Raw genomic sequence first — 18,895 nt, forward strand, 5'->3', positions numbered from 1 at the left:
AAAAAAAAACTGCCTCATCAGACAAGGTTTGTAAATGAATTAAGTTACATAACAGGGGGTGAGATGAGATAAGATGTGCTGTAAGATGAAAACAAGCATATAAATAAATAAACAAATAGGCCTAAAACAACTAAATAACTGTAGGTTAAGGCAGCTGCCCTGCTTTTCATACAATCCTCGCCCAGCGTTAAAAATGCTTTAAATTTTGACTGCTTGAGTCAATAGTTCATGTCTATTTGAAAAAATAGTTAATGTCTATTTTTTTTTTAAACTAGGAAACTAGTAGCCTATTTACGATAATTCTGCACGCCCGTGCAGCACAAAAGCAACGCATAGGTGGAAACGAAATAAAGTCTGTCTCTGTGGTATTTGTTGTACACGTCAGTACAAGGTTGTAGCATAAACCTGTTGTAGAAAATGAATAAAGTCATTTTACAAAAAAAAACCTGACTCATCAATTGGCTTAAAGGGGATCCGCTTCATATTTTGCAGTATCCAAGCTCGCGAACTTATAACAACGCCGGAGTACGATACATTGATGTCTATAAAAGTTCCCGGGACTATCGTTATCAAACTTCTGGACATCATCCTTGGAAAGGGTGAAAATGTGTGTCGAGATTTTCTGAATTTGCTAAAAGACGCTAAAGTGAATGAAATTTCTCCTGAACTCACAGACTGGATCGAAACAGTGGACACTTCAGGTAGGCTATGTTGCTTTGATAAATACGCATTATGCACAGACAGGACAAAAAAATCTCTTAAAAGTCAGTTCAAGTTAACAAGTTAGTTTATCAAGTTAAACTAGTGGCCCATTTATGGCGTCGAATTAAGTCTTTAAGTCGGGGGTTGGGAATGTTGTAGGTATAGAGATCATTCGTGAAAATGTACTTAAAGGTAGGGTAGGTAAGATTTGGTTAAAAAACTTTTTTTTCCAAATTTGTTTAAACTTTCTTTATATATCAATACATAATTAAAATGTAAGTACTCTGAAAAAGAAAGTATAAAAATTGAGTGTCTGTAGACCTCTCACGACTGTTTTAAAAACAGCTCATTATTTCCATTCACTCCACCTTCTCCCTTCTGGGCTCCTTCCAAAGCCACGCCCCCAAAACACATGAACGCGCTACGCCGACCGCTCAGCTGAAAGAGGCATTATTTAGCGAAGAAGAAGTGCATGTAATGACATCATGTCAGAATCACATTTAATAAAAAATCAAACTTTATCATTATGAATATAAACAAATAAGATGTCTTTTAGTACTCACTATCAAGCTAGAATAACGATACTGGTAAAGTTTAAAAATACACACACAACACAGTGTCTACGACACACACAGATACAAGATAAAAACATCAGTAAACATTGGTAGTGAATATAAAAACAAACCAAGGGCCGAAATAAACGTGCAGGTAAAGTTCCCGGTGAACATGGTAAAAGAGTTTAGACAGAGGGTAGTAGCTAAAGCTAACTTAGTTCTAAAAAAGTTCCTGGATGCGGTGTAGCCTACTAGCTTTTACACATGCATTTTGTTATCTAAAGTTACATTTCGCGAAATTCAACACGACAGCGATCAAATTGAGCTAAGCATATTGAGTATTTATCATCTCTACTAATGGTTCGCTAAGTGTATAACATTGTAACTTTATGCTAAGTAATGTTATGTTAGCTATATTAGGCAGCTACGTGTGCTAGTGAGACATGCTTCATGAAAACATAAACCAAAAAAATGTATAATCAAAATGAAAGATTACCTGTCCAGCAGAAATACAGCCTCTTGAACTCCTCAAATCAAACGGGTGCCCAATATTATTCTATTATTTATTATCATCAATATTATTTATGATAAATTATTTGTTATCAATAAATGAGCCTGCAACATATTAAACTGAACCTCTCGGAGTTTGAAAAGCAAAAGCAGATGTGATTTTACAAAAAATCATCAAATTGCAATAGGGCACGCAATATTCTCCGATCAACTGTGAACAGAATAGGTTTGGAGATGGAAAAAGAGAAAAAGGGGTGTGAAGGCCAATTCTGACCCATAGTCGGAGTTAGTGCACACATATTAGGAGCAGTAAGTAGTGAACACACAAACACACTACAAAACGTGAAAAAGATAAGCCCTATCTCAATGTGCTTATACTATCTGCCCTAAATAGTATTGAAAATTACTAATGTCACACAGCCTACTATTTAGGATGGATGGTATGCACATTGGGACACAGGCAAGCGCTAAGGGAGCGCTGCAATATAGCCACATATTTATAATAAAATAAATTAGAACCATGTCTTCTGTTATTATCAGTATACTTGTTTTTTTTAAATAATAGCCTGTAATGATATTTAAAAAAATATTTTTTAAATTAAATTAGGTGCCTCTCCTCCCTGTTTCTTCTCCATCTCTGCTGGTGGCATTGTTTGTAAAAATGTATAGGCTACGTCTTATTTACGTCTAGCCTACTAAGTTAATTATCACTACGTGCATTTATAACGTCACATGCCTGCACGTTGCACGCGATTTTTCCTCAATGAGGGGGAGAAGGAGTTTTCCTCAATGAGGGGGAGAAGGAGGACGAATTACTTCAGCACTTGTATCGTTGCACTGAATGGCTATAGTGTGTCAGCCAATGTATTGGACAAAACAGCGACCATAAATGCAAAGAAACGAAGTTGCTTATTATTTTCCTAACAAGCAACCACGTTTTTTAAAATAAGCCCAAAAAACCGCAACCCACGACTCGTGATTTTTTTACGCGACTTACCAAAAAAAGAAGCCCGACGTCATGTCTTATATGCGAACAAAATACCTAGCCTATTATGGCTACTGAGAAATGACTTACAATATGGAAGCACAACCAGGCACCTCAGCCCCACCCACGTACCGCCTCTTTGCCCATTTTCGGTTATCTGGAAGTGACGAGCTGCCAAGATGGCGATGGCCAGCTACAACCACTTTGGGCTTCAAAAATGCTCTTCAGAAACTATAGGTGATGTCACGGACACTACGTCCATTGTTTTATACATTCTATGGTTAGGCCATTATACATTAACAACAATTTGGGACAAATAACCTATGACGTAATTCATTGGAAGCCGATGTGAATGGCGATGTATGGCCCGATGTCATGTATAGTAATAAATAGTAACATTTTTGTGATATTAAACTGCCCTTTATGGAGAAGAACTGTAAAAATATTCTAAATTATATATGCATTGGACTCATTTCTTGTACAACAAATATATATATATAGGCTAATCAATCTCAAATAATATATTTTTTTCTATTGAAAAAAGAGAAAAAGAGGTCAGGTCATGGTTGATTCGAACTTTTTTTTAGTCTCACCCTAAATAGCCTATGTGTTGTGTTAAACTGAGCTATCAATGTACTGTAATGCCATTTTTCCATCTAAAATTGTCTTGCCTTGTTTTGTTTTTTCCCGTCTAGAGTCGGCAGTCATGGTGAGACAACCAGGCGGCCAAGTAACAAGTTAGTGTGGTTTATATTTATTTGTAATGGTAAACATTATAGAGTGCAACAGCCGGGTTCTGGAAGTAGCCACGGTAAAAACGGCATTCATTTTCTTCATAAGAGAATTGATTGTGAACTATAAGTTATGAACTTTTAAAGACAGACCTGTAAGCGACAAGGTTGTTAATACATAGTATTTACTTGATAAAGCCGCCAAACCCACATCATTTTATAACCGTGTTTAACAGTGGAATTCCTGGTGAAAAACTAGGCTACATTACCCATGATGCAATGGCTATTTAGCTCCGCGCATTCCCATGAAGCTTTGTGAATGACATAATCTCGCTACGTTCTTAAAATTATTGAAATGTTTGTATAGGCTATATTATTTTGCATACATATATATGCACAATATATGCAGTAGTTTTGTATTTCTCTGTAGTTTTTTTTTTGATTATGCTCACAATGCTTCATGGGATTGTAGTTCTTTTCCTCACTAAAAAAACAGTTTTGTACTGTTGTCTTTTTGTCCGATTTTAACTTTTTTTTGTGCTTCAAATCAAAGTTTGTTATGTTGTGATCCACCTTGTAGCTATTTTAATTAAAATAACCATGGGAAGAATTCATGATAAAATACTTCCAGAACCAGTGAAAGGGTGCGGTGCTGTTGCACTCTATTGGATGTATAATGAACAATTGTTTGAACTGACAGATATTTTATGTAAACAGGCAAAATCTCTGCATGTGATGGCAGCCATGTGTTTTTGCCTATCATAGCTGGTTCAACTGTAGGCTCCCTTTATATGAATATGCCCTTTGCACCATCTGGTAAATCAAATGTGCCGGCAAATTGTAAGTGTAATACATGTGAAACTATTAAATGTATGTATGCCTATGTGAATGTATAAAATTATATAAAATGTCTATGTAAATGTATAAAATTAGACTCTGTAACAAAATTATGTCAAAATTATGCCTGTCCCATTTTTTTAACTCAATTCATGCCAGCAATAATAATAAAAAAAGAAGCTAAAACATAATAATAATCTCACAATGTTCCTATTTTTTCTAATATTTCAGTCCAGAACCCTGATATAGACTGATAAAGAAGTGAAATGAGGTTAGATTCCATTTTTATATTCTTTCCCATTTTGCCTTCACTTTCCTTTTCCTGTTATTATTTACATTTCTTCCCAGATTATCAAAAGTATCTAAAAAGCAAACACCAGTAAGTTGGTTCAAAATGTGAAGAACATCAACCCAATCATTGATGATCTTGTTCTTGACTTACACAATGAATCAATTGCAGACGTGAGAGCAATTTCAATTTCCATGTTTTCCATGAAAGTACAACACACAATGTCTCCATAATTCATGTATGTAACTAATTTAGTGTTGATATATTTTTTTAAATATTGTGTGCTATCACAAAAAGAAATGAGTATCATGAAGATAATGGAGGGGCACAAGGAGAATCTGGGGGGCAAGATGCCCTCTATTCAATATTCCATTTCACTTAGAAATAAAATCAGTTGCAACTTCCGGTTCACTGGGACTAAACTAAACACTGGTTGCAGTAATTATTAATCAGAACCATACTGTGGGTCTATTGTGCACTAGCAGCCAAGACTTTAAGTTGCACTATGTAACATTTTTGCAGTAAAATATCCAAAAACCACTAGGCCAGTGTTATATATTTTATTCAGTTGAGTACTTGCAATATCCCAAATGTTTCCAACTATTTGTAAATCGTGAGAAAATTGCTATTTTAACCAAGGAACCGGGACGTGGGAGGGAGTCGCCTGTCGATGGCGTCATATCTGTGTATCCTCGGTTTCCGGTTTTATTTTGCAGAAACGCTTTACTCTCACTGCAGTGGGCAACAAGTGTCATAGCAGCCGCCAAGCGAACACACAGAGTAACGTCATAACATCAGATGTATCTAATATGATAATCAGAGCTCCGTTACCTCATACTCATGACCGGAAAAGCGGAAATGGCACCGGCGACTGTGGCATAATAAAAGTCTGGCTGCTCGCGAGGCGTGTGTTCCGCTCTTCTTATTAACAATCGCTCCTGCAGCCTTGCTCAGCTCCCACAACACTCGGTCCTACAGTAATGTTAATAATCGCATCCATGAACATGATTTCTGCCCGAGTCCTATCCCGATTCTTTTCCACCGGCTGTGAGGTAAAGACCACATGTCCCAAGATTCTGTGCTCAAACGTGGAGTCATCAAACTACGCCTTTGTTTTGAATAGGCGACCTCTAGTGGAAGGAAAAGTTACATAGTGCAGCTTTAATCCAACTATGAGGACTTCTGCTCTGAGAAACACGGAAATGTGAAAAGGGTCTATGCTCTTTTCAAATAATGTAATATTCTCTGATCCCACCTGTTACATTTATTAATTAGGGTAATGATGACATTAACATTTGCCTTCTACTCAGGCCAGCCAAACACCAGCAACACTGACAGATGAAGAGGAGATGGAGGAAGAATATTAAAATCCAACAGGAAAAAGAATAAAGTATTTGTAGGAAATAAAGTTGACCATAACATTTTTGGCATATATCTCGGACTACCATCTGGCATTCTTTCATTCCACACAATAATCCGTTTTCAGAAAGTGTGATGATGGGAATATGAGTGTCATCAATGCATCCAACCACTGGAAATCCTAAAGGAAATTCAAATTAATAGGTTACTTCTAGGTTTATCAAGTGAACGTCAGGATCCTTCCTGTATAAAAGGATATGCCATTTTTGTCACTTTGATGGTGTCCTCATGATGAAATATGAGCAATGAATGAATGTTCCTGCACTGCAAAAAATGCTTTTCTTATGTGTTTTTGTCAAGTGGCAGACAATTTAACTTGTTGTAAGTAAACTTCGCTTACTTTAGATTTATAATTTTTTTTTATATTTGTACTTGAAATACGACAAAAATACTTTTTTTGATGCCTTTTTCATCTAACATTGCTTACAAACAGTGTATAGGGACTGACTCAATAGTATTGTTGAGACTTTTATAGTCTCTTTAATCTTATTTCCAGTTTCTGTGTTTGTCTGAGTTTGTTTTTCCTCTCCATGCTTATTGTCAGTGCTAGAGAATAAATAATACTCTTTCTAGAACAGAAATGCTGCCATTTGCTGAAGACAGCATCATGCACAATCAGTCATCATGCTTTTAATGAAAGGTTAGTCCTAACAGTTTTACAAATGTAGTTTTGGCTCATGCTAAAAAACTGCCTCATCCGACAAGGTTTGTAAATGAATTAAGTTAAATAGCAGTGAGTGAGATGAGATAAGATGTGCTGTAAGATGAAAACAAGCATAAATAAATAAATTAATAAATAGGCTAAATAAATAAATAAATAGGCCTAAACTAACTAAATAACTGTAGGTCAAGGCAGCTGCCCTGCTTTTCACACAATCCTCACCCAGCATTAGAAAATGCACTAAAATTTTGATCTGAGAGGGCGTTCATGTCTATTTTTTTAAACTAGGAAATTAGTATTTACGATAATGCTTTAGTCCACGTGAATGCAGCACAAAAGCAACGCAGGTGGAAACGAAAGTAAAGTCTGTCTCTGTGGTATTTGTTGTACACGTCAGTAAGGTTGTAGCGTAAACCTGTTGTAGAAAATGAATAAAGTCATTTTAAAAAACAAACCTCAGCTCATCAATTGGCTTAAAGGGGAGTCGCTTCATATTTTGCAGTATGTCCAAGCTCGCGAACTTATAACAACGTCGCAGTACGATGAACTTAAGTCTATGACAGTTGACAGGGATGTCGTTATTAAACTTCTGGACATCATCCTTGGAAAGGGTGAAAATGTGTGTCGAGATTTTCTTAATTTGCTGAAAGACGATGAAGTGAATGAATTTTCTCCTGAACTCAGAGAATGGATCAAAACAGTGGACACTTCAGGTATGTTGCTTTGCTAAATATATACGCATTATGCACAGACATAGACATACAATCTCTTAAAGGTCATTTTAAAGTGAAACTATTAGTGAAACTAGTGGCCCATTTCAGCTGAAGCTTATGGCGTAGCCTATATTCCTGGTGAATTGGACAACCAAATAGATTAGATTAGATTAGATTCAACTTTATTGTCATTACACAAGTACAAGTACAAGGCAACGAAATGCAGTTTAGGTCTAACCAGAAGTGCAATAGCAGCAAGTGCAGGATATACAACGTTTGCATAAGTGCAGGACATGGATATGTACTGAGTATATATAAATATGTCTATAAATAGAGAGATGGTTATTACTATAAACAGAATTTACAGGTGAATATGTACAGTGAATAATATACAGATGGTTAATACTATAAACAGAATTTACAGGTGGATATGTACTATGAATATAATATAATATACAGATGGCTATTACTATAAACAGAATTTTACAGATAGAGGTATACAATGATATGTTAGGCTAAAATGAGGAATATGGCAGTGGATTAAGGTAGTGCAATAAATTATGGACAGAAGCTATCCGAAAAAAAGTGTAAAAGTGCAGTGGAAGTGATTGCATATTACAGTTAGAAGTACGGTGCAAAATACAAATGTAAACAGTAGGTACTGTAAATAACAGTCGGCAGTGCAAATGAGCATAATCCAGTTACGGTGTGGTAGTGCAAAATGAATAAGTAAACAGTTGTTACTGTAATAAAGAGTCGGTAGTGCAAATAACAAAGTGAAGGTGGATGTGAGGTAGGAGAGTTATCAGTATATGAGGGGAGTGGATCAACGGGGGTTTGAGTTCAGTAAGGAGACAGCTCTGGGGAAAAAACTGTTCTTAAGTCTGCTGGTCCTGGTCCGGTGGATCCTGAAACGCCTGCCGGAGGGCAGGAGAGAAAACAGTCTGTGGGCTGGGTGAGAGGAGTCCTTGAGGATGCTGCGAGCTCGATGCAGGCAGCGTTTCCTCTGGATGTGCTCGATGGCAGGCAGTGGAGTCCCTGTGATGCGCTGGGCAGTTTTCACCACCCGCTGCAGTGCCTTGCGCTCCGCAACAGAGCAGCTCCCATACCACACTGCCACACAGTTGGTCAGGATGCTTTCTATTGCGCAGCGATAGAAGTTCACCAGGATAGCCGAGGAGAGCTGATTCTTCCTCAGTGTCCTCAGGAAGAAGAGGCGCTGGTGAGCCTTCTTGACCAGGCTGGAGGTGTTGGTCGTCCACGACATGTCCGCCGAGATGTGGATCCCCAGGAACTTGAAACTGGAGACACGTTCAACAGCCATTCCATTGATGTGGATGGTGTCGTGTGTGCCTCTTGACTCCTTCCTGAAGTCCACGATGAGCTCCTTCGTTTTGGTGGTGTTGAGGAGCAGGTTATTATCAGCGCACCATGTGGCCAGGTGCTGGATCTCCTCCCTATAGGCAGTCTCATCGTTGTTGCTGATGAGACCAATCACCGTTGTGTCGTCCGCAAACTTGACGATAGAATTAGATCCATACACAGGCTTGCAGTCGGCGGTGAATAGCCTCTATAAGTCTTTAAGTTGGGGGTTGGGAATGTTGTCGTAGGTATAGAGATCATTCGTGAAAATTTACTTAAATGTCCAATATTTTCATTTTATGAATAAATAAAATGCAAGTGCAATTTTTCATAAGGTTTTCACATTCAGCCTCAGTAAGAATAGACCTGCCCACCTTAGCAAATTCGTAGCCTACTTGTGTGCTTAACATCTAGCATACAAATAAGTGAATAATTACCACAAAGCCAAAGTTTAGCTACTTTACAAGAGTAAAAAAAAAACGTAATTGATGAGTTTTTATGTAGGCCTAGGCTATATATATATATATATATATATATATATATATATATATATATATATATATATATATATATATATATATATATATATATATATATATATATATATATATATATATATATATATATATAAATACGAAATAGGAAAGTGAAATTAAGCTAGGAAATGGGAAATCTCCCTTCCAGAGGAGACAGAGTGAAGAAGCCAATTGGTTTATGGGGATTATTAGGAGGCCATGATGAATAGAGGCCAATGGGCAAATTTGGCCAGGATGTAAAATTTGTATGGCATATCTGTATGGAGAAGAACTGTACAAATCTTCAAAATTATATATGCATTAGACTCAATTCTTGTAAATAAACACACACACACACACACACACACACACACACACACACACACACACACACACACACACACACACACACACACACACACACACACACACACACACACACACACACACACACACACACACACACACACACACACACACACACACACACACACACACATATATATATATATATATATATAAATATATATATATATATATATATATATATATATATATATATATATATATATATATGTATGCTAATCAATCTCAAATAATATATTTTTTTCTAATGTTTCAGTCCAGAAAAAGAGGTCAGGTCAAGGTTGATTCTATCTTTTTTAGTCTCACCCTAAATAGTCTGTGTTGTGTTAAACTGAGCTCTCAATGTACTGTAATACCATTTTTCCATCTAAAATAATTGTCTTGCCTTGTTTTGTTTTTCCCCGTCTAGAGTCGGCAGTCATGGTGAGACATCCAGGCGGCCAAGTAACTAGTTAGTGTGGTTTATACATATTTGTAATGGTAAACATTATAGAGTGCAACAGCCGGTTTCCGGAAGTAGCCACGGTAAAAACGCCATTTATTTTCTTGAACTTGAAATTGATTTAGAACGATAAGTTATGAACCTTTAGAGACAGACCTGTAAGCGACAAGGTTGTAAATACATAGTATTTACTTCTGATAAAGCCGCCAACCCACATCATTAATTTTTTGATAACCGTGTTTAAGTGGTGGAAAACTACATTACCCATGATAGCTCTTTAGCTCCACTCCCATGAAGCTTTGTGAATGACATAATCACACTACGCTCTTAAAATGATTAAAATGTTTGTATAGGCTATATTATTTTGCATAAATACATACACAATAAATATGCAGTAGTTTTATATTTCTCCGTAGTTTTTAATTCGATTATGCTCGCAATGCTTTATGGGATTGTAGTTCTTTAACTCACTTAAACACAGTCTTGTACTGTTGTCTTTTTGTCCGATTTTTTTGTTGTTGTTTGCTTGAAATCAAAGTTTGTTATTTTGTGATTCACCTTGTAGCTATTTTAAAACTATTTTAAAATCACCATGGGAAAAATTCATGAAAAAAAAATACTTCCGGAACCAGTGAAAGGGGGTGGTGCTGTTGCACTCTATTGGATGTATAATGAACAATTGTTTGAACTGACAGATATTTTATGTAAACAGATATTTACATAGCTGGTGGTTCAAGTATAGGATCCCTTCATATGAATATTGCACCATCTGGTAAGTGTAATACATGTGAAACTATTAAAAGAGTTTTCGCCTTTAAATATATCAAATTAGAATAACTCGGTATCTTAATGAATCACTCTGGGTTAACTTTTGGACCAATTTTAAGGAAGGTAACATTCTGCTCAGTGTCATGTACAAATCTGGGATACAGACAGGGATTCAGACTCAAAATTGTAACTATTACTAAACCTATATCAGCCATTTATTTTACAGCAGACTCAAAGCGAAATACTGTCCACAAATAATGTCCCAGTTTTTTAAACTCAATTCATGCCAGCAATTTAAAAAATAAGCTAAAACATAAGAATAATCTCACAATATTCATATTTGTTAATGTTTCAGTCCAGAACCCTGATATAGACTGGGAAAGAAGAGAAATAAAAGGTTAGATTACATTTTATATTCTTATATTCTTTATATTCCATTTTGCCTTCACTTTCCTTTTCATGTTATTATTATTTTTTTATTTCATTTTTATATTCCCAGATTATCAAACGTTTCTAAAAGCAAACACCAGTCAGTTGGTTCAAAAGGTGAAGAACATCGACCCAATCATTGATGATGTTATTCTTGACTTGCCCAATGAATCATTTGCAAACGTGAGAGCGAATTCAACCCGCCAGCAGAAGATGAGGGAACTGCTTGACTGTGTGAACTGTGAAAGCATTGCCAAGGACCTGGTCGAGGCTTTGTTCAAGCATGAAGCATCTCTCATGAAAGAACTGCAATACTAAAGGTTGTTTTGTTTACTCAACATTTTATTAGCAAATATTGCAGTGAAGCAATGGCATTATGTACTTGGCATCAAAACTCATGTTATTTTTAATAATTGATTGGTGATGGAGTTTGACTTTTTTTGTATTGAGAACCAAGTGTATTGTACAAACAAGAATACATATAACCAAACTTGTCATATAATGATATATTGCAAACAATAAACAGTGGCATAGTTTGTATTTCTTTCAGAATTTTAAGCATAGATATTTAATGTAGACATTTTAATGTAAATTTTTTAATTCCACTCGACCGTATGATTATAATAAAGATTATAATAATCAAATAAAATATAATGTATTTTTTATCACCATAAAATGAGAAACTTAACATCTCATCGGCTTTGTTGACACTATTTTTACTGCTTGCTATAAAAACGACACTTAATTGCATTCCCAGGTTAGTTTTTAACAGCGGATTGTTCAATGATTACATGCTAAATACTACTATCTTCTGTGAACTAAAGCAAATAATGTTGTCTTAACATAAACTTATGCTATTGTTTGTTAAATTTTAAGCACTTTAAACTTTTTTGTTGCCTACCCCTCATGCTCGTGGGGCATTTCGAAAACTTGGTGGGGCAGCCTAATTTTGTAGTGTTGGTTGGTTACACTTGATTCGATTTATGATTCATAGGTTTTTGGCAAAAAAGTTCAAGTCACATGATGTTTGTTAACATAATAGACCAATACATGATAATAACTGAATTTACACAAAAAGACCCAGTTCAAAAGTTTACATATGCTTGATTTTTAATTCTTAATAGTGTATGTTGTTACCTGGATGATCAAAAGCTGCAAACATTCACTGATGCTCAAGGCAACACATTAAGAGCCAGTGGGTATAACCCTTTGAACAGGGTGATTGGAAATTGTTTATAGTACTTTATACTGCCCTGCAGAAGATGTGAAAATGTTTACACCCCCAGATTTTAATGCATTGTGTTTTCTTCTAAAGCAACAGTAAATGTTTTCACCATTTGTAATAGTTGTGTATGAGTCCCTCAGTTGTCATTAGTGTGAAAATATGGTTCTCAAAAATCATAGAGTCACTGCTGGAAAGGGTTAAAATATGCTGGAAAATCAGAGAACTGTGGGCCGGACTGCTCAGATCATAAAACAAAAACAACTCATAAAAACAGTAGTGGATCATCCAGGCAATGATACAGTTCTGAGAATCAGTTAAGTGTATGTAAACTGTTGAACTGCTTCATTTGCATGAATAAATACAGAAGTAGATCTTGTGGACTATATGTAAACATCTGGTATAATAAAACATTTTCGTTTCAATGCTAAATAAAAAACAACAACATGTAGCCTAATTTATGATCTCTCTTATTTATTTTATTTTTTTAAATGTTGGATATTTTACAGATTCTACAAGGTGTATGTAACTTATGACTTTAACTAATAAGCTACTATACATCAAAGAGTAAAATTTGCTGATAAAATATTTTATAGCTGAGCAAACATTCTGCTATTTTACTAGAATAGTTAAATATTTAAAAAAAGTTTTTCATTTATATTTTAGAGATTTTTCATGGCATGGAAATCACAATTTTAAAATTCCAAGTTAAATTTCCATGTTTTCCATGACTGCGTACCAATGTATCAATGGTCATTTGCTCACGTGATTGCAGTGGCTGTCTTGAGAAGCGATCAGATATGAGGTGTGCTAAAGCCTTGGAAAACTGCCAAGAAAAAAAGAATAGATGAGGACAGAATGCTTCTTATAAGTTGGAATCTTGTAATTCCGGCATGGCGTGAATGCACTATTGAAGTGCTGAGCGAGTCTGTGAGGGAGAACTGTAAAAGTATGCGCGAGGTGGGGTGCGCCAGAAAAATACAACGCACATGTCTCTGTATGTATGTAATAAATCTAGTGTTGATATATCTTTTAAAATAATGTGTGCTATCACAAAAAGTTTCCAAGGCTTTTGCACACCTCATATCTGATAGGCCTTCTCAAGACGGCCGATAATCACGTGAGCCAGAGCTGCCAACTCTCACGCATTGGCCGTGAGACACACGCATTTGATTGGTTTCACACGCTCACACGCCACACCCCCGATTTCTCACGCTGAAGTGCCAACCGGTCTGTCAAATGCCTGAAAGATGAGTTTATCTATATATCTATATCTACATGTTGAGCCGATCATGCTTTCGGTGAGGGGGTTCAAGATAAATGGGCAAATAAATACGGTGTTGCGCGACCTAAAGTTACATAGGCTACTGTTTTGGGTTCTGACGAGAACGAGCCTGAGCGAAGTTGAGCGCTGTGACGCTCAGGGGTGTGTTTCCCGAAAGCGTCGTTCGCTAACTATGGTCACAAGTTCCGTCATTATAAGCATAGTTAAACGAGTCGTGTTTCCCGAAACCATAGTTCCAACGAACGTTCGCAAACAGCATCGCAAAGTTGATTTGCATACATTTTGTTCTTGCACTGATGTTAAATTTGTAGCCATTTTGCACTTGGGCAGCCAGTTTGAGATATAGGCTATATTTGAGTATTGTGTGTAATGATTCTGACAGTTTTTTCCATTGAAATGACTGGGGAAAAGTGTCCCAATAACCCTGAATTCACCCTATAGGCTACTCTTTGAAATCATAATTACATTGCATTATGAAGCTTGCACCCCAAATATTATAACATTCTTCATGAACAATTATTCAGTTATTTGTAACAATCTCATTGTAAAAGAAGAAGAAGAAAAAGAAACATGGTTTCAATGTAGCCAGCTACTTTTTGATAGTAACTTGTAGTGTAGCTATTTTCAAAAGGATAGCTTGAATATAACTTAACTACTCAAAGTAGTTTTTACTACAACACTGTTTTTTTAGATCAGCCACAGCAAAAAAGAACCACACAACAGACAGAAGAGCAACAGACAGGACTGACAGTTTTTTTCCTTTTTCTTCCCTGTAAATGTATGCTGTAGGTTGATGTATAATCAATTTGTTCTATTTAGACAATACCATGCCTCTACATAGTGCTTTAAAATTGTGTGTGTGTGTGTGTGTGTGTGTGTCTATAGGATACTGTATACAAAGCATCATATAGATGCATTTTGTCTTAATAGAAATAATTAATTATCAACCTTATCTATCAAAGGCAAAAAAGAAATCAACAACAAAAAACAATACTACCCCATTCAAATGCTGATGCAGAGAGAGTGTTTTCTGTGATGTGTGTGTAGCTATTATATATATATATATATATATATATATATATATATATATATATATATATATATATATATATATATATATATATATATATATATATATATATATATATATATATATATATATTATTATTTATTTAATTTTTTGTTGCAATTTTTGCTTTGTTCGCGGCAAAATTTTGGTTGGCCCCACCAAATCTCACTCTAAGTTTTTTTGAAAAGTTGGCAGCTCTGGTGAGCAAGTAGGCCTATACAAAAAAACACCCCCCCAAAAAAACCTTTATTCTTTTTATAAGCAGATTTTTTTTTTGTTATCAAAAAACCTACGGATCATAAATCGAATCAAGTGTAACCAACCAAAACTACAAAACTGTCACGCAATCCGGCAATCCTGCGTAGACCCGGGCCTGAACTGGAGCCGCAGTAACAGAATTCAGTCACTAGATGGGGATGGTGGTTTAGCACAACGAGTGAAGAGAAGGAAGGAAGCGCTTGGGCCGGACTGTTGGCGGTCAGCATGGCACAGGTAAAAATAAAACAACTGTAATATGAATTAACCCTAATTCACACTTTAGAGCATTATTACACTCGGGTGGGTAAGTTACACTTATATTTACAGTCATGTTAGGCCTATACCTAGCAGACTCGGGTTTGGGAGGCATTCATCATTCCTGCTGCTTGTTGGTTTGTTTTTGTAAACATTTCTAAGTGTTGTTTGGTTCTCCATTAGACTTGTGAGAAATGATAAGTGCTCAGAAGAGCACACAAAGTTTTTTTGTCAGACATGCATGCACAAGAGCACTGGTCTGGCCATGGGTCTCACATTTTCCCATGGTCATTAAGCCACAACCCACTTTTTTAAAAGGAATTTAAAACAAGCACATTTATTTTACAAAAAATATGAAACAAACACACACACACACGTCTGGTTCTCTATCTTTGTATGGACTCTCCATAATGGTTTTTATACTGTACAAACTGTATATTCTATCCCCCTAACCCTGCCCCTAAACTTTCAGCATTTTTACACTTTCAAAAAAACTCATTATGTATGATTTATTAGCTTGTTTCCTCATGGGACCTTAATTTAAGTTCCCACAGTGACACGAGTCCACATGAGTCTATGTCCATTCAGTTTGAAGTTGAAAACATGAACACACACACCATCTCACTTTACTTAATATACACATATATTGTAAGATGTCTGATGAATAAACAGTAAGTTAGTTTTTCTGAGGTGAGAGACTTTTTACGACTTTCTCGCATGTCTTTCAAAATAAAAGTTTTACATCAGCAAATCATTTAGAATTACAGTTTGATGTTGTTTCTTTGACTGTACACTCCACTCGACCCACCAGTTGAGAAACACTGCACTAGAGGGTACATCTTTAACTACAGTGATTGCAGTTAATCAGAACCAGACTGTAGGTCTACTGTGCACTAGCACCCAAGAATTAAATGTTAGTAACTTTTTGTATATTTTTGTTTTATTATTTTAAATCTGCCCTATGTATATGATTTTTCCATGTACATCATTATTTAAAAAAAAGAAATGAATGGACACTCGTAATCCTTAATCAAAATAACTTCTCCCTCTTACAGGGACATCTCTTCTCTTGTCTGATGATGTGTTTTCTAGCACGAGGGCGGGACAACCTGTCACTCACATGAGATCGACCAATAGCAAGCCACAACGATCCTATCAATTCCAGATGGACAAAACCAAGTCCTGCTTTACATTTTTTCTTGTTCGAGTAACCGTTTTACTTGACACATGTCACAATAGGAATAGGGAATAAAAGTCTTAAGATTTAAAAGGCACAGAAAAGGCCAACATTTTACATTTGAGTAGAAGACGGAAATTATTTTATATTTCGCAGTGACCCTGAGAAAATCTCTTTTGTTGCCAATTGTTTCAAGTGTAAGCTTTGGTTTGCTTATTTATTTATTGCAAATTCTCTGTAGTGTAATTCTTATTGCTATTGCTCAAACTGGATTAGTGAGGATTGACATTGAGAAAGATTCAGTGGAATGACTCTAACACAGATGTCATTGTCTTTCGGTGATTACACAAGAACGAGACCTCATTTGATTATCACCTACATTTGACATGGCCTTCTGAATAAACTTAAGTCATCTGCTCCGTTCTAAAACCCAGTGAACTAAACATCATAGGCGATGTGAAGAAAGTATTTAACTATTTATTGCCAAAGTTTTGGGACACCTGCCTTTACATGAACTTTAATGACATCCCATTCTTAATCCGTAGTGTTTAATATGGAGTTGGCCCCCTTTGCAGCTATAACCACTTCAACTCTTCTGGGAAGGCTTTCCACAAGGTTTTTTAACCATTCTTCTAGAAGCGCATTTGTGAGGTCAGGCACTGCTGTTGGAGGAGAAGGCCTGGCTTGCAGTGTCCGCTCTAATTAATCTCAAAGGTGTTCTATCGGGTTGAGGTCAGGACTATGTGCAGGCCAGTCAAGTTCCTTCAAACCAAACTTGCTCATCCATGTCTTTATGGACATTGCTTTGGGCACTGGTGTGCTGTCATGTTGGAACCGGAACTGTTCCCGCAAAGTTGGAAGCATGAAATTGTCCAAAATGTCTTGGTATGCTGAAGCATTAAGAGTTCCTTTCACTGGAACTAACGGGCCAAGCCCAACCCCTGAAAAACAACCCCACACCATAATCCCCCCTCCACCAAACTTTAAATTTGGCACAATGCAGTCAGGCAAGTTCCGTTCTCCTGGCAACCGCCAAACCCAGACTCGTCCATCGGATTGCCAAACAGAGAAGCGTGATTCGTCACTCCAGAGAACACGTTTGCTAGAGTCCAGTGGCAGCGGCTTTACACCACTGCATCCGACGCTTTGCATTGCACTTGGTGATGTAAGGCTTGGATGCAGCTGCTCGGCCATGGAAACCCATTCCACAAAGCTCTCTACGCACTGTTCTGGAGCTAATCTGAAGGCCACATGAAGCTTGGAGGTCTGTAGCCATTGACTCTTGCAACACCTGAATTCAATGATTTGGAGGGGTGTCCCAATACTTTTGGCAATATAATGTATGTATGCATCTATGTATATGTGTTCCACATCTCTCATTAATAAAATCATGTTTGAATGCTGCATTGTGAGGCAGTTTTCTGAGTTTGATTTACCACACTTGCAACTGTCCAAGTCACTTGAGTATATGAAGCGTGGCTCTTCCAAATATTAGAGCTATTCCCCATTCAACCTTTTTTCTGACTGAAGTGTCCTCGCTGCAGCAGGCTAATTGTTATTCCTCCTCTTGCCTGCCTGTCTGATGTTCTCGGTCCAGTCTGATGCCGCAGCCGTAAGCGGATCACTGCCCGGCAGCTCACGCATCTCGCTGCAGACAGTGTAGTGGTAAACCGGGTCAAAGATTTCTCCTCCCTGAACGATTGATGTGAACCCACAAGAGTTCCTATTGCACTTAAACAGCGTATACTAGCATGACTCTTTTTGGTCTGGATTGGTTTATGCTGGTTTGGAGTTTCCTACTAGTCAAGAGTGGATTGAAACAGATTGTGAAGATGAAAGCTGTCTGGAAAGCTTAGCAGGTCAAATTCAGATTTTAATTGAGAGGATGAGTGGCCTACCAGTGCAGGCTGACAAGATACCATGAAATGGATGTTGCAACAGTATTTTCTTATCTATTGTGACATATCCGAGTGAAACACCTTTTTGAGTGAGAAAAAAATGTGGATTGGGTTTTTTTTTCCCCATCTAGAATTGATTGGATGGTTGTGGTTTGCTATTGGTCAATCTCATTAGTGTGACAGGTTGTCCCGCCGTCATCAGAGAAGAGAAGAGATATCATTGCAAGAGGGATTTTAGTTCAAATTACAAGGATAAAAATAACGATCTGCATGGAGAAATCTTTCATAATAAATACAGCAATATTCCATGAAAAATAAGCACTGTCAATTTTGATTGCATGGTGACTTTAAATGCGAGTTCTACTTAATAGCAAGTTTAACATTCTGTCAGTTCAGGGTTATACATGATATACTGTATGTGGAATTTGACACTGCAGGAATGACAACC

The 18,895-nt window shown here is 36.7% G+C and overlaps 2 protein-coding genes across 3 annotated transcripts in view; one reads left to right on the forward strand and one right to left on the reverse strand.

Annotated features, from left to right (window-relative positions):
• Positions 1-18,895, reverse strand: part of tfpia (tissue factor pathway inhibitor a) — a 1,059,262-nt gene that overhangs the window by 872,106 nt on the left and 168,261 nt on the right. The window lies entirely within an intron of this gene.
• Positions 7,056-12,959, forward strand: LOC307128892 (uncharacterized protein). 2 transcript variants are annotated; one of them, XM_079820921.1, is made up of 4 exons: positions 7,056-7,401; positions 10,782-10,858; positions 11,210-11,251; positions 11,354-12,934. In XM_079820921.1, exons 2-4 carry the CDS (start codon positions 10,840-10,842, stop codon positions 11,599-11,601), a joined length of 309 nt encoding a protein of 102 aa, XP_079677047.1. In that variant the 5' UTR covers positions 7,056-7,401; positions 10,782-10,839; the 3' UTR covers positions 11,602-12,934. The 2 variants fall into 2 exon arrangements, with proteins under 2 accessions (XP_079677047.1, XP_079677046.1); XM_079820920.1 differs by lacking the exon at positions 7,056-7,401 and adding an exon at positions 10,060-10,095 and having other exon boundaries at positions 10,799-10,858; positions 11,354-12,959.

This window comes from Gobio gobio (genome assembly GCF_949357685.1).
Source record: "Gobio gobio genome assembly, chromosome: 7".
In the NCBI taxonomy this organism is placed as follows: domain Eukaryota; kingdom Metazoa; phylum Chordata; class Actinopteri; order Cypriniformes; family Gobionidae; genus Gobio; species Gobio gobio.

Bases quoted from the DNA above. Each gene is read 5' to 3' on its own strand.
- LOC307128892 (XM_079820920.1), top strand. From the start codon at position 10,065: ATGGTGAGACATCCAGGCGGCCAAGTAACTA. The intron at 10,096-10,798 runs GTTAGTGTGGTT...TTATGTAAACAG, and splicing joins TCCAGGCGGCCAAGTAACTA to ATATTTACATAGCTGGTGGT. The intron at 10,859-11,209 runs GTAAGTGTAATA...TTAATGTTTCAG, and splicing joins TATGAATATTGCACCATCTG to TCCAGAACCCTGATATAGAC.